At 42.2% G+C, this 26,545-nt stretch overlaps 1 protein-coding gene across 2 annotated transcripts in view; it reads right to left on the reverse strand.

The window, feature by feature from the left end:
- Nucleotides 1-26,545, reverse strand: part of NEB (nebulin) — a 212,936-nt gene that overhangs the window by 31,183 nt on the left and 155,208 nt on the right. For both annotated transcript variants that reach the window (XM_003793019.1, XM_012807124.1), the window contains exons 107-128: nt 26,306-26,416; nt 22,129-22,233; nt 20,946-21,050; nt 20,590-20,694; nt 18,016-18,120; nt 17,751-17,855; nt 17,014-17,118; nt 15,662-15,766; nt 14,045-14,149; nt 11,591-11,695; nt 11,139-11,246; nt 9,672-9,776; nt 8,039-8,143; nt 7,604-7,708; nt 6,940-7,044; nt 6,712-6,822; nt 5,919-6,029; nt 5,590-5,691; nt 5,386-5,490; nt 2,561-2,671; nt 1,871-1,975; nt 1,226-1,330 (exon numbers count right to left, since the gene is read on the reverse strand). In XM_003793019.1, coding sequence (XP_003793067.1) covers nt 1,226-1,330; nt 1,871-1,975; nt 2,561-2,671; nt 5,386-5,490; nt 5,590-5,691; nt 5,919-6,029; nt 6,712-6,822; nt 6,940-7,044; nt 7,604-7,708; nt 8,039-8,143; nt 9,672-9,776; nt 11,139-11,246; nt 11,591-11,695; nt 14,045-14,149; nt 15,662-15,766; nt 17,014-17,118; nt 17,751-17,855; nt 18,016-18,120; nt 20,590-20,694; nt 20,946-21,050; nt 22,129-22,233; nt 26,306-26,416 — 2,334 coding nt within the window. The remainder of the gene's footprint in view (nt 1-1,225; nt 1,331-1,870; nt 1,976-2,560; nt 2,672-5,385; nt 5,491-5,589; nt 5,692-5,918; nt 6,030-6,711; nt 6,823-6,939; nt 7,045-7,603; nt 7,709-8,038; nt 8,144-9,671; nt 9,777-11,138; nt 11,247-11,590; nt 11,696-14,044; nt 14,150-15,661; nt 15,767-17,013; nt 17,119-17,750; nt 17,856-18,015; nt 18,121-20,589; nt 20,695-20,945; nt 21,051-22,128; nt 22,234-26,305; nt 26,417-26,545) is intronic.

Here is a 26,545-nt window from a genome sequence, read left to right on the forward strand (position 1 = left end):
CAAACTCTTGGGCTTCAGAGATTCTCTTGCCTCAATAGAAAACCCAGCATTTTTTTTTTTTTTTTTGAGACAGAGTCCCACTATGTGGCCCTCGGTAGTGCTGTAGTGTCACAGCTCACAGGAATTAATATAGTATGTCCATTTGGGTGGCATCCTCAAACTCTTGGGCTTCAGAGATTCTCTTGCCTCAGCCTCCCAAGTAGCTGGGACTACAGGTGGCCACAACGCTGGCTATTTTCTTTTTAATCGTTGTTGTTGTTGTAGTTGTCATTGTTGTTTGGCAGGTCTGGGCCAGGGTCGAATCCACCAAACCCGGTATATGTGGCTGACATCCTAACTGCTGAGCTACAGGTGCCGAGCCACCATGCAGTTTTATTTATAAGTAAACAACTCTCTCTGGGTCATAACTGGTCATATATTTAATGCAGTCAATTAAAATTTTTGTATAAAAATGAAAACTAACTTACATGTCGACAGACTTGTTTATAAATCTGACATTCGAGAAAGACCTCTAAGACTGTTTTATAAATACAGTGTCCTTGTACTCATAACATGTAATTAGCAATGGGGGGAGCCGTACAAATATTCATATTCCACAGAGGAGACACGGAAAGACAGAGGCAGAGGCCCTTGTCCGTACAGCACCTTAACAGCAATGCTCAGTCTCGGCGCTCTTTGTTGTAACTAGACATCAGAATAAAAGCCTGGAGGCACATGCTATTTTACAGATGACAAGAGTACATTTCTAGTAATTGAACCCTCTTGGTTGTCCAACAGGGGTCCTAAATAATGCTGCATTGGTGATGTAGGAGGTCATCTGATAGCAAATTCTTTCCCTGAGAATCTTCCTTTACAGTCATGAGTTGTTTAATGATGGGGCTCTGTTGTGACAAATGCATCATTGGGTGATTTCATCATTGTGTGAACATCAGAGAGTGGACTTGCACAAACCTGATTTTCCTTCATAATATAATCTTTATGCTTGCAGGCCCTGTCAGTAACCCAAATTACATATATTGCATATATACTTCTCCACTATATACAGATGCTGTTATAATTCAGAACATAAGCATTTGGTTCAAAGTGTTACCAGATTCAAAGCCCCTTATAGGTTTGTGCACTTCCCTAGACAATGACTCCTGTCCTGGAAGGAATCTATGAATTTCTTCACATTGTACTGTCGATCAATGTGCATCAAGGAGAAAGTTGCCCTCCACCAACTTACTATACTCTGCAACTCTGTGGCCTCTTTGAGGTGAAGCTGCTCCAGGTTGTCAGGAATGGTGTGATAGTGACCTTTACTCTTCTCATAGTTCTTCTTGTACTGGTACTGAGGGAGGGGGGCAAAAAGGCACATCGTGGGAAGGCTGCTCAGCACGCCTAGTTTCTTCTTTAGTTTAGACATTTGCACAGCAGCAATCTTAAGACCAGACCAAAATTAGCAAACACTAAAGTGGGGATTTAGAAAAGGTTTTAAAAGATGAGGATCCAAGTTCAGTATTGTCAGCCAATACCAGAGGTGAACACTCAGGTTATGTGGCTTATTGAAAGGAGGTGATATAGGCAGAAAGTTAAAGGTGAAAGAAACATCCCAGATGGTAGTTCTGTGTCCTTAGAGGGCGAAAGGGGAACGGTTAGTTGAAAAACAACCCCAGAGTTCAAATATTCTAAAAATGGAATAGTTTTACATTTCAAGAAGTTATAGTTAACATAGAATTGGTAGATTAATGTTGTCATTTGGAAGGATACACTCCAACGAGGGAACACCTTTGTAATAAATCTAGCAGAGAAGTACCCATGGGCTGAGAGGGAGAATTTAGTTGATCAACAGGTGAAATGAGCTTTTCCTAGAGCAAATGACAGAGCTTACAGAACTGGCAAGTTGGCTTGTGTTCAGGACATGATTCATTATCAACGATTCCTTCATGTCCGTGACAGGTTTGTGAAGTTTCTTCAGGTCAGCTTTGTATTTAACCTACATGGTGAAAGGGGAAAAGGAAATCACATAAATAGAAAACGGAAAACAGCACTAATGCAAATCATGGTTAGATTTCCCACCACAAAACCAATGCTGGAGATGGGGATGAAAAACCACATTTCATCCATAGCAAGTGGAAACGATGCAAGTGACCATCAACAGAAAAATGGATAAAAAAAAATGTAGTATGCACATATAATGCAGTATTATTCAGCCACAAAAAGGAAGAAATTCTGATAAACCCTACCACATGGATGGACTTGAAAATATTTTGCTAAGTGAAATAAGTCACACACAAAAGGGCAAATACTGTATGATTATATTTATATGAAATCTCTAAAACAGACAATTTACAGAGATAAAAAGTAGATTAGATGTTACCAGGAGTTGAGGAGAGAGTGGGGAAGTACTGCTTAATGGTTAAAGAGTTTCTGTTTGGATGGGAAAGTTTTAGAAGTAGATAGTGATGGCAGTTGGACAATGTTGTAAATATAATTACTGCAATTTAATTGTATATTTTAAAATAATTAAAATGGCAGTAAATATCACATTATATGTATTATTACAATTTAAAAAACATACCTCACTTGCAAGATTGGTGGCATCTTTCTGGACTTTGTACAGCTGGCTGTCTTTTGGGTTGTATTTTGGAGTCTTGCCCTTCTCTTTGTCGAAATTTTCCCGATATTTAACCTAATAGCAAATGAAAACATCCAGATTATCCCTGGACATCAATCAATTTGGGAACGGAGGAATGGTGGAAACATAAATGCCAAAGAATATTCATACATGAAGTGATCATATGATTTAATATCTAAACTGGAACACTTTAAGACTAAAAGGGGGCACTATTACTGTAATAATGAATGATTATGTCACAACAACAGTCTGTCAAGTATGAAATCATGTGATACAGTATTGGCCTTGCCCACTTCATCAAGAGATATGAAAACTTCTTTCTAATGCAAAACAAAAATGTGGGAAAGGCTTCAGCCTAAATTCAGATCTAATGTGCTTGATTTGGAGCGTTTTGGCCTCTTACAGAGCAAAACCAAGAGCATTTTAGGTCTGCTGGAAGGAATTCAAAGAGGCATGGTAAATGATCAAGAGGATTGAAAAGTAAGGAATCTGTTAAACTAGAAGAATTGATTACTATTTCAAAATAGCGCTTTGACTATATCATTTATAATTTTTAAAACTTGGCCAAATGACACAACTTCTGACTTTAAAAAAAAACTAGAGTTTGGGGGTTAATAGTCTCAAGTATGACTTCAATCTAGATGAAAGAAGACAGTGAGATCCTTTAGGATAATAAGGAAAATAAGATTAAATATACTTTTAGGCCACACACAGTGTCTCATGCCTATAATCCCAGGACTTTAAGAAATCAAAGGAGAAGGACAGCTTGAGCCCAGGTGTTTAAGACCAGCTAGGCAACATAGCAAAACCTCATCTCCACAAAAAATTTTAAAAAATCAGCTGGTGTGGTGGCGTGCACCTGTGGTGCCAGCTACTCAGAAGACAGAGGCAGAAGGATCACTTGAGTACAGGGCTCCAGTGTTACAGTGAGCTCTAATTATGCCACTGTACTACAGCCTGAGTAACAAAGAAGATTCTGTCTCAATAAAAATCCCTATGCTGTGTGTGTGTGTGTTTACTTTTAAGATATAAAAAGGACTCAAAAAAAGCTAAATAACCCCAATTTAAAAAATTAGTAGAATATCTGGCACTAACAGTTGCTGGATAAATGTGATTCTGTATGTTCCAACACAAAATTAACAGCAAAGAGTGCAAGGAAATTGCCAAGGCCAAGGAAATAGACAAGAGAAAGACAGAGATATTGGCTGGTTGGTCTCAGCCTTACATTGCTGATGAGCATATTAATTTTCTTAAGATGCCTCATTCTACCAGGGTCATAAGTTGTGGCACTGTGCCCTCTCCTTGGGCCTTTAAGGTATTCTACCTAGGGTACCCAGTCAGGCAGCAACATCAGGATGGGGAGAGTCCACACACAGCTGAAGCTTTCTTGGGCTGGGCCACACCAGGAAGCTGCCGGTCTGAGGTGAGCCTTCCATAGGAAGTGAGCAGGCCCGGAAACTGAACTCCCAAAGGGATCTTGTTAGTTTCCCTTCTCCATCCCACAGGATCCACTTAGGATTAGAAATGGAGCCACTCAGTTTTCCAAAACAGTGAAGTGTTCAAAATCTCAACCCCAAAGTCATTTCTTTGTTTTTAACTTGGTAATGATATAACCTCAGACATTTAAAAATGTATACTTTTTTTACATTAATAAGTTATTATTACATTTCATTACACTCAAGAGATTACACTGGTTTTTGGTTGGTGAATTTATGTCTTGGTTTCAAATGCTTATACAATTTCATTAATTTATAACAAAAAACTACATAGGAATTTTAAATTTGAAAACTTAGAAAATCAGGCATCTGAACCTTTGTCTTTTCCTAATTCGGGCTTGTTTTGTTACTTACTGTTACTACTTTCTTTATCCCTTCCATGTTTGGCATTGCAGCAAGTCACAACAACCAAATTTATCTCAAACTTCTTTCTTTCTTTTTTTTAATCAAACTTATTACTTTAAAAAATACTTGGGAGAACAAAGAAGAACATTGGATATCTAAATTGGGGGATAAATAAGATATTCTTGAGCTAAGATCCTTTGGAACCAAACTTGCTCTCTGAAAGATGTGGTAGTAGATTATCGGGACTTTGAGCTAAAAAAGTCTAAAAATCTGTCATAACGGGAGGGGATTTTCAATAATTGATTCAACAAAGGAAAGTAGGTAATGTGGTAACTATGTTTGGGCAATAGGTTTCTTTGTCCATCCTCTCAGGAATATGAAATACTCTAGAATAAGGCATTCTCCCTCGGTGCTCTGGGAAGACCTCAGCAAACACTTGTCACAATGAATTGTACTTATGTATCCTGGACATGTTGTCAGAAGACATCTGCTCATCGCCAGTCCCTGGCCCAGGCAGTGAATATATAGAAATTGATTTTTTTTTCATCTGGTTGGGCTCCTGAGGTTAGAATTTCATGACCACTGCGTGTTAGCAAATCCACCACAGACCTTCAGGATAGAATTCTTACTGCCTGGGGAGAGGCTCCAAGAGGCCTCATGTGCTGATATTTTTGTCACATAAAGAAAGTTAAGCACACAGACACCTAGACAAATACCCACGAATGGAAAAATGGGGAACAAGAAAGGCAGAGACAGGTCAGAGAAGGTCCTCAGGACACTTTTCAACTTGTCCAAGCTCTGCTGTGCCATTAAAGACCCCACATCTCTCTTCCTGATAATGCTGCACTCTCATTCTGGGAACCACTCCCTCCGGCAAGGTGGTTACCATCTCCCGGCACTGGGCTGCTGTATGCCCAGCTGCATTACCTGGCTGCTCAGCCTGGCTGCCTTCTTGGCCATTTCGATGTCTGGGCGACCGAGCATGCTCAGCCCGTGGCTGCCTTCCTTGCGGTGCTTGGCTCGATACTCGACCTGAATCAAAGAAAACCAAGACAGGCAACAAGTGGTGGGCGCCTTGTAGTACTCGTCAGTGGCCACTGGGGACCAGGGGCATTTTAACTACATCCTTACCTCGCTGGCCTGTTTGGCTGCCTGGGTGGCCTTCTTGATGTCTGGCCGATCAGCCACTGTGGTGTAATGCAGGTTCTCTTTGGCATCTTTTCTGTAAGCAATCTTGATTGGGGGAGAGAAGCCGCTCACTGGAGATTTATGCCATGTTTCCAAAATTCCTCAGTAAGCACAAGCAACTTTTTCCCTTAAAGCCAATTTCTACCACTATAGTTTCTAAACCACCAGATTAAAAAAACTTAGGGTGACCAAACACTGGCATAAAAGCACACACCAGTTCGGGATCCCCTGCTCCAAAGGGGTCCCTGAAAGTGTTGAGAGCGGAAACTCACGTCACTTTGCTTCTTGGCCACGTCCATAGCATGTTTTACGTCTGGAGGCTCCAGCATGATGGAGTAGTTGGATTTTCCTTTCTCCTTGACAAACTTCTTTTTGTAATTTGTCTAAACAGAGCCAGAATTACTTAGGTGAGTAGGGGAAGGTGGGGACAGAATTAGTTTACTTAGAGAAATCCGAGACTTCTTATTTTGGCCTCAGTCTGGGATATAGATCTCTGACCTACATTCCAAGTTCTTCCTCATCATTTCCATCCTGGAACCCACCACTAGAACCACCTGGCAATCTGGAAAACTGAGCTCAAGCCAATTAAACTCTCATTTATCATCTCTGCCTTTTAAAATCAAATGAAACCATAAGGTACTCATATAATATCAGGTTTACTACAGCATGGAGAGAGTGGGCAGAGATCACTGAGGCACAATGAGGTGGTTTTTACCTCTCCAGAATTGTTTAGTCATCTAATGAGAAGAGAGGCTGCTCCCGATCAGCACCGTCTCCTGCTGCTATGGGCACAAGGTTAGTATGAATGACATCTTACATTGCTAGGTAACGTGTCCTTAGCAAAACCCACAACTGTCATAGCTGCCAGAATTGGAAAGCCAATAAATATTGGGTCCTTTTTAAAATGAGAGTTTCAGATTCATGTATAGGTATTGATGGTCAGACTGAAGCCACAGAAAGGACAGCATGCATAAGCAAAAAGGCAGCTGATGGTCTTTCCCGGGTTCCACAGTACAGTGGCATTGCTGCTGCCCAGTGTCCTGCGGCTGGTCACTGGTCACTTACATCACTGACATGCTTGGTCACTTCCTTGACGTGGACCGTGTCCCGGGTCTCCGGCAGCGTTGTGTAGGAGCCCTGGGCCAGGCGCTTCTTGACATAGTCTTTGTATTTGTTCTGGGGGATCCACAGAGACTTGTTAAGGTGTCTGCTTGGGGCCTTAGCACAGGGCTGAAGGTGGAGCAAATGGGCTGCAGGGGTGGGAGGTGAGGGTGGCGGGGTCGGGGGAGTTACCTCGGACACCAGATTGCTGACGGTCTTTGCCAGGAGGATCTGAGGAGTGTCAGGCACAGCACAGCAACTGCCTCTTTCTTTGACGTGCTTTTCTTTGTATTTCAGCTGTTTAATGGTGAAAAAATAAGCATTTCTTTAGCTCCCTCAGGCATGGTGCAGATTTTTCTGCCTCCAAATCACTAGATCATAGCTGGGACAATAGCACTGTTGACAAACAAGGAACTCTAAATTCAGTGAAAGACTTGATGTTTGGAAATCTTGGGGGTTGGTTGGTTTGTTTTGAAGCAAGTGTCTCACTCTGTTGCCCAGGGTAGATTGCTGGGGTGTAAGCTAAGCTCACAGCAACCTCAAACTCCTGGATTCAAGCAATCACCCTGCTTCAGCCTTCTAAGTAGCTGGGACTACAGGCACCTATCACAACACCAGTTAATTATTTTGTTTTTAGTAGAGACAGGGTCTCGCTCTTGCTCAGGCTGGTCTTGAACTCCTGAACTCAAGTGATGATGTTCCCGCCTTGGCCTCCCAGACTGCTTGGATTACAGGCATGAGCCACTGCACTAGGCCCAAGTTATGGTTTGCATTACAATCAACACAAATTTCATGGTGAATCTTTAGATAGACAGACCTGCATGAGCTGGGCACTGGGGAAGGACAGGATACTCACATCACTTTCTATTAAGGTGTTCCTGAGCGCCAGCACCGTGTTTTTATCATCAGTGACAGAAAGCTTGCAGCCTTTGAGGAACTCTCGGTCCAGCTTATATTCAAACTGTTACAGAAGAAAGGCAGAGAGGGGACAGGAAAGGGTCACAGGAGCAGGAGAAAGCCAGGGCTTCTCAGCCCTCACAGCCTTCTGTGCTCCTCCTTCCCCGCCCAGTCACCCCCCGGGTCTCCTAGTGTCATCAGGACTCTGAGCCTCCCGTGCTGGCCCGGCGGGGGGAGAGCAGGCTCCCTGGCCAGGTTTGCTTTCTGAGCTTGCCTTTCACTGCCCCAACCCGCCTCTCTTTCTAGGGTCCTAAATGAGCTTGGGTTGAGCCCAGGGCAGTGTTAGCATGAGTGATGGCTAATTTTATTTCTCAGGTCTTCTCTCCTGTCTTACATCGCTTTGCTGCAGGGATGACTTGGCAGCCTGGATGAAGTCTGGTCTGTCAGGGGTCCACCTCCAGTGGGCCTTGTTGGCTTCATACAGCTTCTTGTAGTCCAGCTGTTTTCAACAAGAGAGAAAGAAGTCCTTCATCAGGAGGCTGAATTCACAAACACACACCCCTGATACGGCACAGAGGGACCGTGGCAGGCGACTACTCCACAAGTCATAATTCTTCACCCAGTTAAAATTTCTGCACATTTTATGCAGTTGGTCAGTACTCAGAGGTCATCTGCTGGGACTTTTAGTCCCAAAATAAGGGGCTATAATTTTAAAAGGCTTCCTGGTAAAATGATTCTACAATCTTCCTCATGCTCCTGGTCTAGCCAAATTACCCTCAAAATGAGTACTTTTAATTTCTAACCAAATTTAGGCTTAATTTTTTTTTGAATCATCAAACATTTAAGGTATTGATTTTGTGTCAGGTACTTAGTTTCTAAGGGCTTTATAAATTACACAATTAAACAAATTATAAAATTTCATAAAATTAACTCATCTGATCTCTATAAGAGCTGCAAGGAATAGACAGCTGAGGAGCTCTCTAGAAGGGGCAGGTCACCTGCCAAAGGCATGACAACTAGCAAGTGGTGGAGGTGGAGGTTCAAACCCGGGCAGTCTGGCTTCAGAGGTGCTTCCTAGACTCACCTGGCCTGCAGAATTGGCTGCCTCGGGCCCAACCTGACCCATAGAAGTGCATGTAATTCAATTTGAGTGTCTTTGGGAGAAGACTAACAGGCTCATTTTTCCCCTTATACTTTTTCTTTCTCTCTTTTATCGCAGTATAATGTATACACAATAGAATGCGTATGCTTTTATGTAGACTATCCAATGAGTTTTTTTCCCCATGTTACTGTGAATAATTGCAAGCATACTCAAGAGTTGCCAGAATTCTCTATAAAGAGAATGCCTATTAACTAACCACCAGCTGGATTTTGCAATGTACGTTTCACTGCATTTAATTTATCCCCCGTCTACCCCTCTTGTATCTCCTTCCCTCTACCCGTCCTCCAGATAGGAGCACTGCCAGCTCCTCCAGGCATTTCGGTTTGCGGGCCCTAGTAACTGTATCTTTCCTCTGGCACTAGCAGGCACTCATTGGGGAACCATGGTTTTGTTGTATAAAACATTTTATATCTTTTTAAAGAAGTCAGTGCTCATCTTAATGCACAAAATTTTCACTGTGGTGAGGCTTTAAGATGCCGCGGCAAGGAAAGGAATCAGCGCAGGGACATCTGAGCGGGAGGGTCGGGGTTAACTCTTGACAGCACGAAAGTGCAGACTGTAGCGTTTGGGGCAGGAAGAGAAGGACACGCCATGAGGCACCTTCCAACGTGGAACCTTCATTCCAGAACTAAACGTCCTATTTCTCAGCCACCTCCCACGAGGCTGAGTGGGAGTAACTGTGACTGGGGACAGGCCACCCCTGCTCTTCCCTGTGATTCTTTGTGAGGACCATTTAGCATCATCCCTCCTGATCCTGGGACTTGGCTCTTGCTCTGGACTCACTAAATCTCAATCATCTAAAGAGACGTGTCCTAAAGAAGCTGATAAATCCCCCACCAGGCTAGGGGGAGTTGCTGGAACTTACGTTGGTGTTGACTTTGTAGGCGTCCTTGGCTGCTTTGATATGGACAGCATCTGGCTCGATGGTGCAGTTAGATTTATTTCTTTCGTAAACTTCTTTGTACTTCAGCTGTGGGAGGAAACACAGTGACAAGGTTAATTTTTTATAGCAGCGTTTTAAAAACTAAGACATTATGTATGACTGTAGTACACAATGCTCCTTCAGATAAAATAAAGAACATCTGATGTGAAGAAAGGATGCCGTTATGCAGAGATGGATCTTTCTGTCTCAGATCTTAAAACCAGTTCCCCAGGGCACATTGACTGTGGTCACCAGTGTTGCCATATAATGTATGTCCCAGAGCGGGTCTGAAAAGGCCAGTTGAACAGCTATCCATGCATGCATTTCTCTTTCCTAAATCAAAAATCCTGAGTTCAGAACATTCTGAAAACTGTGGATGGAAGAGAAGACCCCCCCCCGCCCCCACCACCCCAGCTCACTAGGACAGAATTAGTCTTGCGCACTCTCTATGCTCCCACTGCTCCGGCTGCTGTCATGCCATGTTGTACTTGTTTGTTTATCTGCCTATTCTTTCCATCAAGCTGAACCCATTAAGGGCAAAGATTGCATGTCATTCATCATCTCATTCCTAGAGTCAGGCACATGGAAACTCAATAAATACTTGATGAATGAATGATCTGAAGGATGTCATCACGGCTGTCACTGCTGGAGATGTATCTAGCAGGTTTGGGAGAGGGAGGGAGAGGCACTGGAAGGCTTAGCTTCTGCAGGCCTAAGAGGTAATTTCATTAAGGAGAGGTAGTTTCTTTAAAGGAGACGTCTAGCTTTATCCACTTTTTCTCCTTTTAATTATCAGGGTCTTGGGGTCCAACCTGCACCTTCTCACTGACTATAGGACCCCAGGTTTTAGTGTGATTAAGGTCAAGGTAAACTGTTCTAAGTACACTGTTAGGTTACGAACCAAAGTACGGTTCTAAACTATAGTAGGGTTTACTAAACTGATCACATGAGTCACACTTTTCTGGGCCTCACCATAGATCTAGTTTACTAAAATTACTAATTACTATCTTTAAGGGAAAGGCATGGAAATTAGTATCTTTTTTATCAGTCCCCTAGGATATATTCAAGCCATGTGGAGAGACACTAGGAGACAGAAGTGAAGAAACCAATTGCCGTCCGTGCAACTGCCAAGCTCCCAGCCCACAGCCACCATCAACTTCTGGCCATGGGGGCAGCACTATTGGATGTCTTGGCCCAGCTGAGCCTCCGATGTCTGCCAAATACACATGGAGTAGGACCACCCAGCTGTGCCCGTCAACTGACAGAACCCCACACAAAATAGATGACTTAATTTAAGCCACTAAGTTTCAGGGTGGTTGATACACAGGAATAGATGACTGGACCATGGTTTGTTACATCACATTAGAAAGAGGCCAAGAGGAGAGGAACTGTCAACCATCTGGTCCTTACATCGCTGACTTCATCCTTGACCTTGCGAACGTGCAGCAACATGGGCGTGTCGTGGATTGTGGTGTAGCCCCTGGGTTTGGCCTTGTTGTATTCCAGTTTATAAAGTATCTGTGGGAGATTAAAAAGCAGAAAGACAGAATGTCACACTTCTCAATTTACAATACAGAAATCTAAACACAGAGGTTGTTTTGAGTAAATATAAAGAAAAGATAATTGCATAGATTCAACAGGTGATTTCACGCTCTCTGCTAAGGTCTCAGGGTTTGCCAATCCGATTGGATCAATTCTATACTGTGAAAGAAGAGTCTTGGGCACAGCAGGAGATTTAGCACCCCTGCCTCCCTCCCACTAAGGGGCAGTGGTCTCCCAGACATTGTGACCACCTAAAATGCCCCCCGCATTTGCAAATGGCTCCTGAGTTTGTGAATCTATTCAGTGTTTCTTGTACTCACATCACTGATTTGTTTGTTGACTTTTGTCGTACGCAGGTGTTCGGGAGTGTCCACAACTGAGGTAAACTTGTCCTTTAATTTTTCATAGTTTTTCTTGTACTTGATCTAAATTGTGAAAGAGAAGAATGAACTAACTCGAAGAACTTAAATAGAAGGCTGAAAGGAATCTAATTTTCTTCTTGAAACACCAAAGTGGGAGAGAGTGTCATGGCAGCTTTGTTTTTAAATCTTAACTGAAAATGTTAAATAGAAATCTGTTGATAAATAAAGTGTAATGGAATTTGCAGATAATTGTAACAAGAATTTCCAATATGTTTTATACACATGGAAACTGAGGCCCCAGAAGGTTGTGAGAATGAACCCAGAGGCTAGAGCCTTGATCTCTGTTTGACAAGGACTATTTCACTTGCAACCTACTGCATTGAATATGTGCAATCTACTGAGGTATTTTTCCATATCAAAGATGAAACAGGGATCTAAAATAAAGAATGAGTATATATGGTTTGGAGTGTTTATCGTTTTTATGTTTGAGACAGTGTCTCACTCTGTTTTCAGACGAGAGTGCAGTGGTGTCATCATAGCTCACTGCAGCCTCCAACTCCCGGGCTCCAGCAATCCTCCTGCCTCAACCTCCCCAGCAGCTGGAATTACAGGTGCACACCACAATGCCAGCTACGTTTTCTATTTTTCTTGCAATATGGTCTTGCTCATGCTCAGGCTGATCTAGAACTGCTGGGCTCAAGAGAGCCTCCTGCCTCAGCCTCCCAAATTGGTGTTTATCATTTTAAAAAATACATTTGTTTTTGTAATTTTCAAGTTAATTTTTCTCACGCACATAACATAAGCCGTTTCAAGCAGGACAGATACAGAGAGCGCAGCAAAATTTCATGCACAACTATCTGATGATCGTAGGAGGACAAATGAGGACGTTCAGGCGAATGGAATGTTTACAGGAAAATGTTTCCTCATTTCCTGTGTTGATTTGATGACAAATTAAAATGATAAAACAAGTTGCTAATACAAAAGCTTGATAGAAAACTTCCTTTGTTTTGATCTGGGAAAATGGCATTTTATTAACATCACGTCTGGTGAACCAATTGTCACTGTTTATTGCTGTTGGAATCACCCACGTGATGGAAAGTGGGTGCTTCAGTCGCCTTGTAGGAAAGCAGGGCTATCAGCAACACTGAACGAGTGCACACGGGAACAGGTGTACCGGAAATAACCTAGCAATCCAGCATCAGACTCAAAAGCCACCATGACTGTGCAATACTCATGGGAATCCCCATCTCTCCCCTGCGGTTGTAGCGATAATTGAACAATGGAAACATCAGATGAAAACATTAAATATTCAGACCTTTTAAATGCTGTTGAATCTACTTAATATCCACAATACCTAAGGAATCTATGTCTTTGAGGAAAATACTGAAAGGCGTAAATTAATGTTCTATCAATTTGGAAAGAATGTTTGAGAAAGTTAATCTTATAAGGAGTTCCAAAAGAGTCACATGATGAGCAGATGCCGGCTGCCTCATCATCACCCTGGGCCACCTTCCGAGTTCATTTACAAGGAAGGAATATTTATGAAGCTTTGTCATGTGAAACCAGCACGGGAGTGGAGCAGGGAGAGGAAACCAGTGAAAGCATAAAAGGGAAGGCACCCACGGCTTCTAGAGCTCGTCCTGCCCTCCCGGCAGACATTACCTGGCTCCACATGTGTGTATTGTAGAGAGCAGTCAACATATCTGGACGCAGAATTTCATTACATCCTTGTTTCAGAAGCATCTTGGCACTAGATTTATATTTTCTCTGTCCATGCAAAGAGCAGTGAAGCACAAAAGAGACTTATAAAGACAGAAAAGAACACGGCACTGTGTGCCAGGCACCTCTGAGTGAAGAGATGTCGGCAAACACGCTTCATGTACTCACAGATCTGTGAGGGTGAAGACACCAATTTACGCTACAATGCCGGGCAGAAGGACTGCGGGACTTGCAGGGGATGATCCCCAGTCCTTGCGAGCGGGGAATGGTACAGCTAGTCTCACTTACTCTACCACCAAACTGCCTTTATAGATAAGAAGACAGCTTTGCAGTAGAAAAATACAGTGAGGACTTGTGTCCTCTTGCTTCCAGTAAGGTTAGTTTGTTTTTGTTTCTGCAACTCCATTTGCCCTTTACAGGCGCAGTATACAGACAGGTTCTCCAGGAGAAAGTAAGAGCTGGAGGACCCGGCTTTCTTTTCATCTTCACCACAGCTCAAGTGAGCACACAGAGCAGGGACTGGCGCACGCAGAGAGCACTGGGGCTCTTTGGGTGGCTAGACAGATACTTTGAAACAGAACAGCCCAATATCATAGGCAGAACCTATGACATCCTTGCAGCAGACGGGACGACATCTCATGAGAAACCGGAGCACATCCTGCCTGGGCGGGTCGGCCAGCCCCGTCACAGTACCTGACTGATCTGGTCGCCTGCGGTCTTAGCCAGCAGATGTCTGGGCTCATCGACCACCAGGTGGTATTTATCTTTCCGCTGCTCATAATCAGCTCTGTATTTTTTCTGCTCAAACATCAGATCATATTATAGCAAGAGTACAACTTCAAGGCTACACAAATATCTCAAGGGGAAACACCCCAGCGAGGCAGAAACAAGTCATTTCCAGAAGTGGGCTCCGGGGTGGCGCCTGTGGCTCAAAAGGGTAGGGCGCCGGCCCCATATGCTGGAGGTGGTGGGTTCAAACCCAGCCCCGGCCAAAAAAAAAAAAAAAAAAAATAGAAGTGGGCTCCCAAAGCACTGTGGGTAATTAAAAACAGGGAAGCAAAGAGAGTGAAGTGAACGAAGGTCACCCAGGGAAGGCTGGAGTGTGGGCAGAGCAGTGTATACACTGACACTGGAGTGCATCGCTTCTCCGCCTTTTGGTTAAGATCAAGTGAAATTGGAGTGCTTTGTGCCTAAACATTTTCCATCTTTATATATGATGCCATCAGTAACAATAGTTTTTACAGCATTTTACAATGCATTTAAAATAAGATCCTGAGAAGCTACAGGTTTACTATCAAAGGCCGTAAGAATCCAAAAGCATATCTGATGCTAAAACGTTCATAGAAAAATCATCATAGTCTTTAATGCTAGTTACCGTATTTGATTACAAAAGGGACCTGGCAATCCCTCACAAAATAGGAAAATAAAAACAAAACGTATCAACACTGTCCTAGGAAGCTGTCCTAGGAAGCTAGTGACAATAATTCTTCAGAGTTGTCCAACCTGGAAATCTACTGAAAATGAACTAGAGCAAATTAAAAAACAACAACAACAAATTTTGAAAAGTCATACATTTAAATAAATATACCATCAGCTACATTCTCTTGTTTAGATACATTTTGCTAATAGTCTAACAATAGTTTTGAACTTATATAAATCTATGGAAAATCTGAAAATAGAAAAATTAAAGTTTAATTATACAATCATCCAAACATTATAAAACTATCTAAAGGTAAGTAAATTCATAGCTTGCTCATTTCAGCCACCTTGAACTAAGTTTAACTTAAAATTATTGCAAAGGTGGTTACAGGAAAGATCGGGTAGACTGTAAAGAAAAAGTTTTGATGCAAATGGATAGTTCTGTGCACCTACGTATGTGGGGGTAACGTGGCAATACATTTGAAGGCATCAATCACCCTGTCCTCTTAGGGGTAACACTTCTAACCACTGCCATTTTGGGGCTTGAACTTCTGGGTCTCCCAAATCTATGCAAAAGGAAGTTCCGCTGATAGTTGACAAAATCAGTCCCCTCCTTGGGCTCGGCACCCACAGGGCTGTGCTCCCTGTGTTAGTGCAGACAGAGGTGCTGATGGCTGCGGCCCTCACAGCACTCTGCACAGCCCCACGGGTCTGTTCATGGTTTGGGCAGAACCCATTAGATAGTGACGTTATAGATTCTTTCCAAATCGTCATTTCTAATGAAGACTTAAAATGACTTTCCTGTCATTCTTTGTTTTGGGCTTTAATCAAATCACTGTATAGACTTCTTAAAGGAGTTGAGTAGGCTTATTTGGATCAGTTCATACGTACCTCATTCATCAGCTGAGTTGCATACTTGAAATGCCTATTGATCGGACTGTCAGCGACATACTTGAAATCCGACTTCGTTCTTTCAAATACCTCTTTATACTTATACTAGAGAAAAGAGAATGTGATGACTTGATAGCAGGCTATATCATCTTAAAAAATGAGACATACTATTTATCGTATCATATAATTATGATAATTAATTCACAGAGCCAACAAATATTTGCAGCATGTTTTTTTTTTAGAGACAAAGTCTCACTTTGTTGCCCTCAGTAGAGTGCTGTAGTGTCACAGCTCACAGCAACCTCCAGCTCTTGGACTTAGGTGATTCTCTTGCCTCAGCCTCCCGAGTACTGGGACTACAGGCACCCGCCACAACACCGAGCTGGGGCCAGGTTTGAACCCGCCACCCTCCGTATGTGGGGCCAGCACCCTACTCACTGAGCCACAGGCGCCACCCTATTTACAGCATTTACTCTGTTGCCCAAGGCAATGAAGGGCGTACTTGCCTAAGTGTGTTAAAAGCTAGCCCCAAAATACATACTAGAAAACACTTCCTTGGGTGAATGTCAAATAGATCTATATATCATATTAAGCAAAAATCTAAATCAACTTATTCTTTGTTTCTGTCATGATTGTTATTTTACTTTTAAGGTATTTTCATGTGGACTTTGAGGGCAGTTTTTACTTCATTAGTTTGGGTACTGTTTTTCAGTAATTAATCCATATAATCATAATCTTTTAGGGCAGGGGTGTGGCAACTGTGACTCATCCGGCCCACCACCTGTTTTTACACAGGTAGTTAAGAATGGTTTTTAAGGGGTTGTAACAAACAAAGAATGCCATGCACTGGAATGAATGTGGTCCACAAAATCTAAAATATTTACTATGTGCCACTTTTTTTTTTTTAGAAAAATTTGCTGACTTCTGTTTTAAAACTCAAGGGAAGTGAATGAGACTTTAGAACATTTTATAAACAGGAAAACGAGGCCATAAAAACCCAGTGATTGGCCTTGTCACCATTGCTTGTGGGTTATTATTTTCCACTTTATATTTGCTACCATATCAGCTCTAACAGAGTAAATTGCCCAGAGACATAAATAGCGAGGGAAATCTGGAAGAGTCATGAGGAACTGTGTTGAGATGACTTTTCAACAAATCAAATAAATGACTATATTTAATGAGGTTGGTACTAATGAAATCTCCTAGGGAGAGTGAACAGGTCAGTATGTGCTCCAACTACATGGTCTCGAAGCCAGGATAGGGATGGAAATGAGAAAGGTTATTTCCTCAGAGCTAATTCCCTGTGTGGGTAAGGTCCATGTGGAATGGCCATTCTCCTTGAGTATAGATACCTTGCTGTAGAGAGTCTTGTTCTTTTCAGCCAAGGTGAGGTCAGGAGTATCATAGGCATAGCAACCAATGCCTCTAAGCCAGGTCAAGTCTTCTTTATATTTTACCTGGGAGAAGAAAAACATCATCAAAGAATTTTAAGAACTTACATCCAAATAGCCATAAGTTAGTATCTATAGAAATGGAACACATTGCAGCTCTGACTCATGAAATATATGAAATAATAAAGTATTACAACAATTATTAAAAGTCAGTTTCCAGTTATACTGATTTCTGCCCATTTTATGGTGTATTGTTTTATAGTATATGAAAATTTTTATTTTTAATACTAATGAAAGCAATTTAAATTTAACAGGCATGCTTTCCTAGAAAACATGGCCTTAGTTTGGTAGTTATATTTTCATATAGAGAACTGAAATTTCTTTCTAAATAAGAATTGCTGTGTGTTTTAATTCATCAAGTTGTTTCTTCAGGGGATCAAAAATAGGTTATTTTCCAGGCGACATTTATAACTTCCAGTTATGTAATATATAATATATTGAGAAGAAAAATAGGGTTATATATTTGAATTTATTTTTCCCTCTCTAGTTGAAGTTCACTCACTCAATAAATGCGTTTTATAGCTTAAAACACCCATGCACAAGGTCTGACGTCTAGCCAAGTGTTATGCAGTGATGGACTTTGTAACTCATATGGAAAAGTGAAATTGTATGTGAAAACAGACGACATCCACACTCACATCGCTGACTGAATCAGTGACTGCCCGGTGGTGGAAGTGCTCGGGACGGTCAGGGATGGAACTCCAGATTCCCAGCTGGCTCATGTAGTTCTCCTTATATTTTACCTGTTAGAGAAGCACAAAGACAGCCATACAGTCTTACCCAACATTAACGCCAAAGTGTCTACCTCTTTCTGGAGAATTTTAGAAAAGGGAGATTGCTTTAAAAAAAAAAATTGCAAAGGGTTATAGAGCCCAACAGAAGTAGAAATATGGAGGGACACACTTTGCTGATGTCGTCTGTGACTCTGCGATGGTAGACAATGTCCAGAGCGTCCTTCACAGTGTGGTATTTCCCTTTGGTCTTTTCGAAGGTTTCTTTGTAGCGTAGCTGGAAAGGGGAAAAGCAGAATGATTATGAAAACTACCAAGGTAAATAACTGAGCCTTCTACTCTTGAACTCTAGAGTCTTCTCTCTCAGTTTCTCCCATGTATATACATTTAGAAAAAATTTAAAAACTTATTTCGGAACCCAGAAGAGAAAAAGGACATTGGAAAAAGCTAATGACATTCAAAGTGTGAAGTTTAGTTATAATAATTTAATAACTGAATAACTAATGTCATTTAGTGATAATAATAATGTATTGATCTTGGTTCAGCAGTTATGACAAACTTACAATGGTAGAATAAGGTGTTAAAAATAGAAAGAAATGGGTGTGGACCTGCTAGGTGAGGGGCACGACTACAGCAGGGACCTCACCTAACAAACAACATTGTAACCTAATTGTTTGTACCCTCATATTAATCTGAAATTTAAAAAAAAAAAAAGGAAAAGACTGGGTGCGGGATACGTGAGAACAGTGTACTATCTTTGCCTGTAAGTTTAAGACTACTTAAAATACTTAAAATAAAGTTTATTTACATGTAAAACTTAAAACAGAAGCTCATTTGGGGGGAGAAAAACCTTGCTGAGCCCAAGACATGGGAAGTAGAGAAAGATTTAGTTTCAATTCCCAGCATTAAAATGCCTCCTCCACACTAACCAGTTTTAAAAATGTATTTCATTATAAGCTTTATCTTTGTAGTATTTCCAGAGAAAACAGCTTTGACCCTAACCTCAGACTCATCTCATCTACACAAGATGGGAGCTTCTCTGAGCTGCTTATTTGCAGCTTCAAATAGTTCATTTCTTTTGGGGTAGCTGAGCAAACACATAATGAACGATGTCTTTTGTCTGACGTTGTAGTTCTGTTCTTTCAATGGATAATCTCATCGGATTGTCTAGATGTACTTGGAGGTGGGTGGAAAGCCACAGTTGATACACTGAATTTAATGCTGGAGACTCCCTTGTTACAGGAGACTATTTTAAAAGTCAGGGTTAGAACTGGGCTGGATAGATCCCTGGGGATTATACAGTGGGGCATAATGAGCCCAGGGGCCAGTTTCACTGAGGGATCATCCCTATAAGAGGCAAGTTAAGCTCAGTTCCAATGAATATTCAACAGTATCCCTGAAGTGATAAAGATAGGGGATACCAAAAGAACACTATTAATATCCCAGGGGACAGATTTGAGGGGAGCACATGACTCTCGGAGCTTACGTTTTTAGTGCTAACTGGCCATGGCCTCTTTACAATTAGTAGCCTCCCCTCTGCTTTGAATGCAAATTTCTTCCTTTCTTTTTTTTTTTTTTGAGATAGAGTCTCACTATGTTCCTGCAGTAGAGTGCTGTAGTGTCACAGCTCACAGCAACTTGAAACTCTTGGGCTCAAGCGATTCTCTCGCCTCTGCCTCCCAGATAGCTGGGACTACAGGTGACAGCCGCAATGCCCAGCTATTTTTTTGTTGCAGTTGTAGCTGGCCTGGGCTGGGTTTGAACCTGCCAACCTGGATGTATGTGGCTGGTGCTGTAACCACTGTGCTACGGGGCACTGAGCCGAATGAAAATTTCTGGTAACATTTTGGAACTGATATGTTGTTCCAATTTGCTGCAACCCCTCACATTCCTGCTTAGGGCTCCTAGAGCTACCCTGCTGAGTTGAGGGGGTAATGGAGTTGGCTTGAGCTTTTGGCTCAGTTCAAGTCCCAATGTGTCCAGTCCTCTAAGGGTTCTGGTCTGGCGACCTGAGTACAGGGAATTCCTGGTTGGGCTTTGCCCTGGGTGGACTCATTTCACATCTCCATTAACAGATAATCTCATTACTGTGAAAAGGCAGTTTTATCCTTGGGATTATATGATATGGGGAACGAAAGTCTGTCTGTCCTAATTCTGACTGCTATGTCATGCATCATCTTGTGATCTATATTTAGGCACGTGGGAGAAGAAAGGAGACAAACATTTTCTTAATGTCAACTAAGAGAACAGCAGTGTTCTAGAAACATTACACCGGTTATCTTATTTAGTCTTATTTAATTATCATGATTCTCATCTTCACTCTCCACATAGGAAAGAAGGCTCAGAAAAATTAAACAAACTATATAGAATCATACAGCAGGCAAGTGACAGTAGCAGGATTTGAGACTGTGTCTGGCCGACTTCAATATCATGATTTTATGGACACGTAAATTGGTTGTCAAGCATCCTTAGAAAATGCTACTAAAGAAATACAAGAAAGGGCCCTATTTTTGCCCAGGAGAGACGCGAGATGACTGGGCTTCTGCCATCTCTGGTACTTTGCCTAACTGGTATTGTTGGAGCCAGTTTTTTTTTATTTTTTTAATTTTTTTTTGCGTTTTTTTCCTGATCCATCTTGCGGGCCATGACTTTGAACCATGGTTATGACTGAGATAACTCTTTTTCCCCAGGTACTTCAACCTCAGCTCTCCCTACCACCCCAAAGACAAAAGGAAGAGCTGCATACGTCACTGGCATTCCAGTAAGCTTTCTTGGCTCTGATGAGGATCGGCGTGTCTGGGACCGGGGTGTACTTGTCCTTCATCTTCTCATATTGAGTCTTGTACTTTTTCTAAGAAAGAACAAGAGAGAGACAAACTTAAGTCCAAGCCCGATTCACAAGTCCCGATTCACAACCACGTCATGGATCTAATGAAGGGACACAGTGTATCCCGCTGCTGGAGAGCAGCTCTGCTACTCTGCATTTGGTCCCCTCTGAGCACAGTTTATAGTAACGAGCTCTCAGATCAGAGGTAGCAGGAGAAAGTTTTAAGGAAGCATCTCTTCTCGGACCCAGCACCTTGTGCTGAGCTCGTGTCTCACCTCACTGACCATGTCCTTCACGTGTCTGGCGTGCTTCAAGGCTTTGGTTTGGTTTCCAGCGTGGTGATGAGGTCTCTCCTTGGTGGCAAGTTCAACATACAGATACTGAATAATGAGAGAGTAGAGTGAGATGTTAACAGGGAAGACGTTTAGTCTTCAGTATTCAGTCCTCTTCATTCACTTCTAACTTTTCAATGAGAAGCGTGTCTCTGCTGGTTATCCTGACTTTTTGTTTGTTTGTTTGTTTATTTTTGGTCATGTGTGTTTTTGTTTGTTGTCTCTGTGACTCGCATTTGAAGCTCATGTACACACTCCAGTTATCTCAGGTTCCCACCACTCGGTATAGTCCCATCTAAATCCACAGGATAAACAATGTCAACAGAAGAGTCAGGTTGCTGATAGAGCCCTCAGAGAGACTACTAAAAAAATAGTTTCCTCTCCATTTTTGCTTAAATGCAAAATGTGGCTTCATTTCTCTGTGGATATAAGATAGATCTTATGGAAGGATCAAGCCACATTTTTACTACTTAGAATCCACAGACTACTCATCCGATGATAGAAGTTGTTTAGCCTAAGAAAGAAGATATGGAACCTTTATTTGTGTAAAATGTAACTGTGATTATGTTGTATGATGACCCAAAAGAAAACTACGCTTTTCTTTCGCTTCTTCTTCCTTTTTTCCCCCAAGACAGGGTCTCACTCTGTTGTCTTGAATGCCTGGTTGCAAGTGATCCTCCTAACTCAGCCTCCCAAAGTGCTGGAATTTCAGGTGTGACCACTGTACCTGGCCAGAAAAGCATTTATTTTATTTTATTTATTTTTGAGACAGAGTCTTGCTTTGTCACCCTTGGTAAACATAGCAACCTCAAACTCTTGGGCTCAAGCAATTCTCTTGCCTCAGCCTCCTGGGTAGCTGGGACTATTGGTGCCTGCTAAAGCTGTCTGACTCTGGCTTGGGCTGGTCTCGAACTCATGAGCTCAGGAAATCCAGCTGCCTGAGCCTCTCAGGGTGCTAGGATTACAGGCATCAGCCACAACTGTTTTTTAAAGTGGAACGGTAGTGAACATGAGGTTACAGCAAGGACAACCGAGTCTGCCCCTGGCCAGGGAGACCAGGCACACAGAGCCACCCTGTAACACCAGAGAGGCAGGTTTATACACTTTTGTTAACAAATGAGCTTACCTGACTCTGAAGCTTCTGCCCTCGCTTGGCTCTTAAAGTATCAGGAGTCTCAGGAACAGAGGTGAAAATTGACTTCTGCTTCTTGCCCGCAGCTCTGTACACCAGCTAGACATAAAGCAAGCATCCGCTTCATTTCTGCATTATTGACATGTTACGTTCTCTGCAGATGCCCACTGCTTACTCATAGAAAAGGCAGCCCCCTCCCATACGACAACCTCAATTTCTTCCCAATAAGCCAATCTTTTTAAAATTTACCCTCTGAGCTCTCCTCATTTTGGTTCCCTTGAAGCAAAACAAGAGACATTCTCTAGCCTGTCCAGAATCCAAGTCTCCTCCTGCTCTATTATTGGTCTCATTCTTAGTTGTCCCTTTTAGAGCCCTGCCTTGCCAATTACCCCCTTCCCCTCTATACCTTCAGCCTTTCCCTTTTTCCAGCCCTCTCTCTGTTTGCCAGCCCTCTCACCTGCAAACAGACCCAAGTCTCTCCCTTCCTTAAACCGTTTTTAACCTCTTGCCCAGAGGTTCTCAACCTGTGGGTCACGATCCCTTTGTAACAGTGAAAATACACCGTGGCATTAGGAAGGTTGAGAACCACTGCTCTAGCCTAAGTCCTCCTTGCTTTCTTTCTCTCTAAGCTGCCTGTGTATTTATTTCTTCATTTCTTCTCTTTGGGTTAATTTCTTGAGACCATAGTTTGGACCCCAGCCGACCACATCAGTGAAATCTCATTGAGACTACTAAAAAAATCTGATTGCCAAACACAATAAGAACACTTCTCTTTAGCAAACTGATCCGTTCAGAGTTCCATTCCCCCAAACTCCCTTCTCTGGCTTCCATTTCCCATTCTCCACTGGGTGCCTCCCGTGCTTCTAGGCATTCCTCCTCGCATTCCTCCTCAGCCTCCCTCTGTGGTTCTGCCCTCACCAAAGACCGCTGTCCGCCGGAGCTGAGTTTCACCCTGCATGTTTTCCTCAGGTGTCCTCATCTGCTCGTGGGGCCTCAGCCATCACTTTGAGATCCATGCCTTTCAAATCTACATATCCAGCGTTTCACCTGAGCTCCAGACCCAAATTTTCCACAACTTTCTGGATGTAGGTGATTTATCATGTTCAACGTAGAATTCTTTATGTTACCCCCGTCTGTAGAATTCTTTATATTACCCCCATCTCCAGCCCAAATCTGCTTCCTGTCCCATTTTATCTGTTTTGCTGACTCCTTGATCTCCCAGTTACCCAAGCTGTACACTTGGGCAATCATTGTAGATGCTTCCCCCATTCCCACATTAAAGTGGCTATGAATCCTCAGCTCCTAACAGTGTGGTGTTCCTGAAATCTATTCTTCTATTCCTTCCCCACCACCACCTTCAGACTACCATCTTGTTTATTTCCTACATATCCTTAAGCACTCCTAGATCACCTTCTCATTTCCTCGACTAGCTACTCTACCTGGCTTACCCATCTTTCACAAGTCTGAGACACAGCTTTGCTCAACATTCAGGTCTATCCCACTTAGAAATAATTCTTGAATGATTTTTCATAAAGCCCAAGATCAGTGATATAACTGAAAAGTTCCACGAGTCTTCACAACCTGGCCCCACCCATGTCTGTAGCTTCATTTCCCAGCATTCTTCAATGCCCTCCGTGTATAATTTAAACTATGCCCAGTTCCCAGAACTCATGATAGCCATTTTCACATACCATTCTTCCTGCCTAGAATATTCTCTCTCTTATTCACTTAGGGAAACTTCTAGAATCTAGGCTGTCTTGATTATTTCTGTAAAATACTATTTATCACATTAATGTCTGTTTCTTCTCCCAGATTGGGGACCCAGCAGCTCAGCTCTATGACCCTGTCATCACCTAGAGTTTAGGCAAAGGGCCTGAAAAATAGTATCCCCCTAATAAATGCTGAAGGAATTTAATATAATCAGATAAGCTAGAAAGAATAAATGGATACCAAATAAATTTTTATCACATGTACCAGTTGAACAATTACAATGTAAGAAGTAAATGTTATATATGTATATATGTATATGTCAATTTTTTAAGATCCAACTTATATACGAGTTAAAGCAAAAGATAGCTCATATGTTTGGGGATTTTGTATGTGTGTGGGGTGCATTACTATTGAAAGGAAGGAGATAAAGTAAATGCAAATTTAATGCTTCTTCCAGGTTAAATTTTAAGTAATCAACAAACTCATAGAATTTTATGGCTAAAAGGAGCCCAAATAATCATCTAATTAAATTCTCTAGTAAATTGGGGTACCAAAGTTGTGGATTATATAAGGTCACATAGCTAATCAGAAATAAATCTAGGACTAAAACCTGACTCTCCCAAACCATTTATTTTTATTTTTCCTTTATTTGTTTATTTTTTACTTTTTTAGAGACAGGATCTCACTGCATCACCAAGACTTTACTTGAACCTCTGAACTCAACCTCAGCCTCCCAGTAGCTCCTCCACTCACCCACCAATGCCCTGCACTCTCCCTTGACATTTCAATAATTCTCTTTATATTATTTTCCCCCTGAGCCCAGGTACTCATTGTTTATGCTTTTTGGGACAATGTTCCTGCTTCCTAATACTACAAATGTATACATGTCAAGAGTCTGCAATTGAAAGGCAACCCCAAAGTCAATACCCTGAATTTCTTTTGGCTATCAAACTTTTAATTAAGTCAGTGTTTCCCAGATTTTCTTGATACTAAAACCCCTAAAGGTCTTTATCAAAAATAGATTTGTAGGCCCTACCTCAGCTTTTCTGAATTCAGGGGAGTGGTTTGGGTCAGCATTTGATCAGCCCAGTCATTCTTACAAAGAGGCAAACGTGACAGAAACTACACTCCTGAAAAATATCTATTCTGCTTCCCCAGTGCTGATCAAACATGCCCAAAATCCCGCTGGGAATTGGGAAGAGGAGAAACCAAAGTTTTAGATAATTCTGAACCCAGAAAGCCAAGAGAAGTAAAGGTATTTCAGAGCTGTCTCTATTCTGAAGCACTGTACATTACCAAATCAATTTTTTATTGTTTGGTGGCTGAGGAGAGATTTGATACAGTGGTTTTCAACACGGGCATCTCCATGGAGCATCTAAAAGTTCACAGGTGCCCAAACACAGAGACTCCGAGTCTGGGATGGAACTGGAGGTCAGAGCCCTCTCAGGGGTGGTTTTAAATATTCCACAGGCGACTTTCATACTCAGAGTGAGGAAGAACAACCTCACCGGGATACAAAGGACAGGAGTGTTCCTGAGTGCAAGCACTGGTTTGAAATGACACAGGGATGCTTGCAGGAAAGCAAGTAGGATCAGTGTGGTGTTTGCCAGAGCTGGAAAATTACTCATCCTCTGGCTCTGGCTCACTAGGAACTCGGGAAGCTACATGTCCTCTCCACTGAGGGCAGTTCTGGGTCTGCCAGGGCATCTTTAAGTCGAAGAGCATCAAGGTCTTCATCAATGACTATTCAATCAATTCAGAATGGCAAGATGGCCTGCAGCCACACTCAGCTTGCTGAAGCCGCAATACAGACTGATGGCCGAAGGAGAAGGGAAAGCCAACCCGTGAGAAAACCACTTACACGTGCGGGGTGCGCTTACCTTTAGTCATTGGCAGACTTAGGCACCTGTCATGGCCAAGACACTACGGGACCCATATGTAAATAACATGGGGGTTGATCCTCAAGGAACTGATGGTCTAGGTAGAGGATCAGATCCAAACACAAATGACTGTACTCTACCAGGAGCCTCAGTGCCTGCCAGGCAGGCAGATGGAAATGAAAGCCAGTTTGGGATTACTGAGCTACTGAAGACTTTGCAAATGGCTCTACCGTGATAGGTTCCTGGGGCCAGGGATTCAAGAGAAAGAAAAATCTTGAATAAGTTCAGTTCAAACTACAACAAGAGAGAAAGATAAAAAGGCTTTCTAATCTATAAAATCATATAAAACCTTTCATCAGCCCTACTTATAAGAAGAGCACATATCAATATCCTCATCTTACCAAAAGGGAACAAATAAGTAAACTGAGGCCAAGTATTATCCACAGTTAAGGCCAGAGGGGAAATCTCTCACCAGCTGTAGTCACCTGAGAACGATCGCTAGAGGAACTACAGACTTTTCAAGTAACTCAGTTCCTGCTGGTCAGTTGGATTGAGTGTAGGGACAAGTCAGCCATCCTTACCTCACTCAGGTGTGTCTTCAGTTCCTGCACTTTCCTGTATTCTGGGGTGTCAAGCACCACCTTGTATTTGTCTCGCATTTTCCTTGCCTTATCAGTGTACAGGTAATTAGACTTAAACAAAAACAAAGATACAAGTTGATTAATCATTTAAGCAATTGCAAGATACGCTGTCTTTCAAATGGCTAGTGCATGCAAGGACATGGGCATGGGTCCTTCATATGTCCCAGGTATCTTCCTAGG

The sequence above is a fragment of the Otolemur garnettii genome, unplaced genomic scaffold (genome assembly GCF_000181295.1).
Source record: "Otolemur garnettii isolate 467f Iridium unplaced genomic scaffold, OtoGar3 scaffold00064, whole genome shotgun sequence".
In the NCBI taxonomy this organism is placed as follows: Eukaryota; Metazoa; Chordata; class Mammalia; order Primates; family Galagidae; genus Otolemur; species Otolemur garnettii.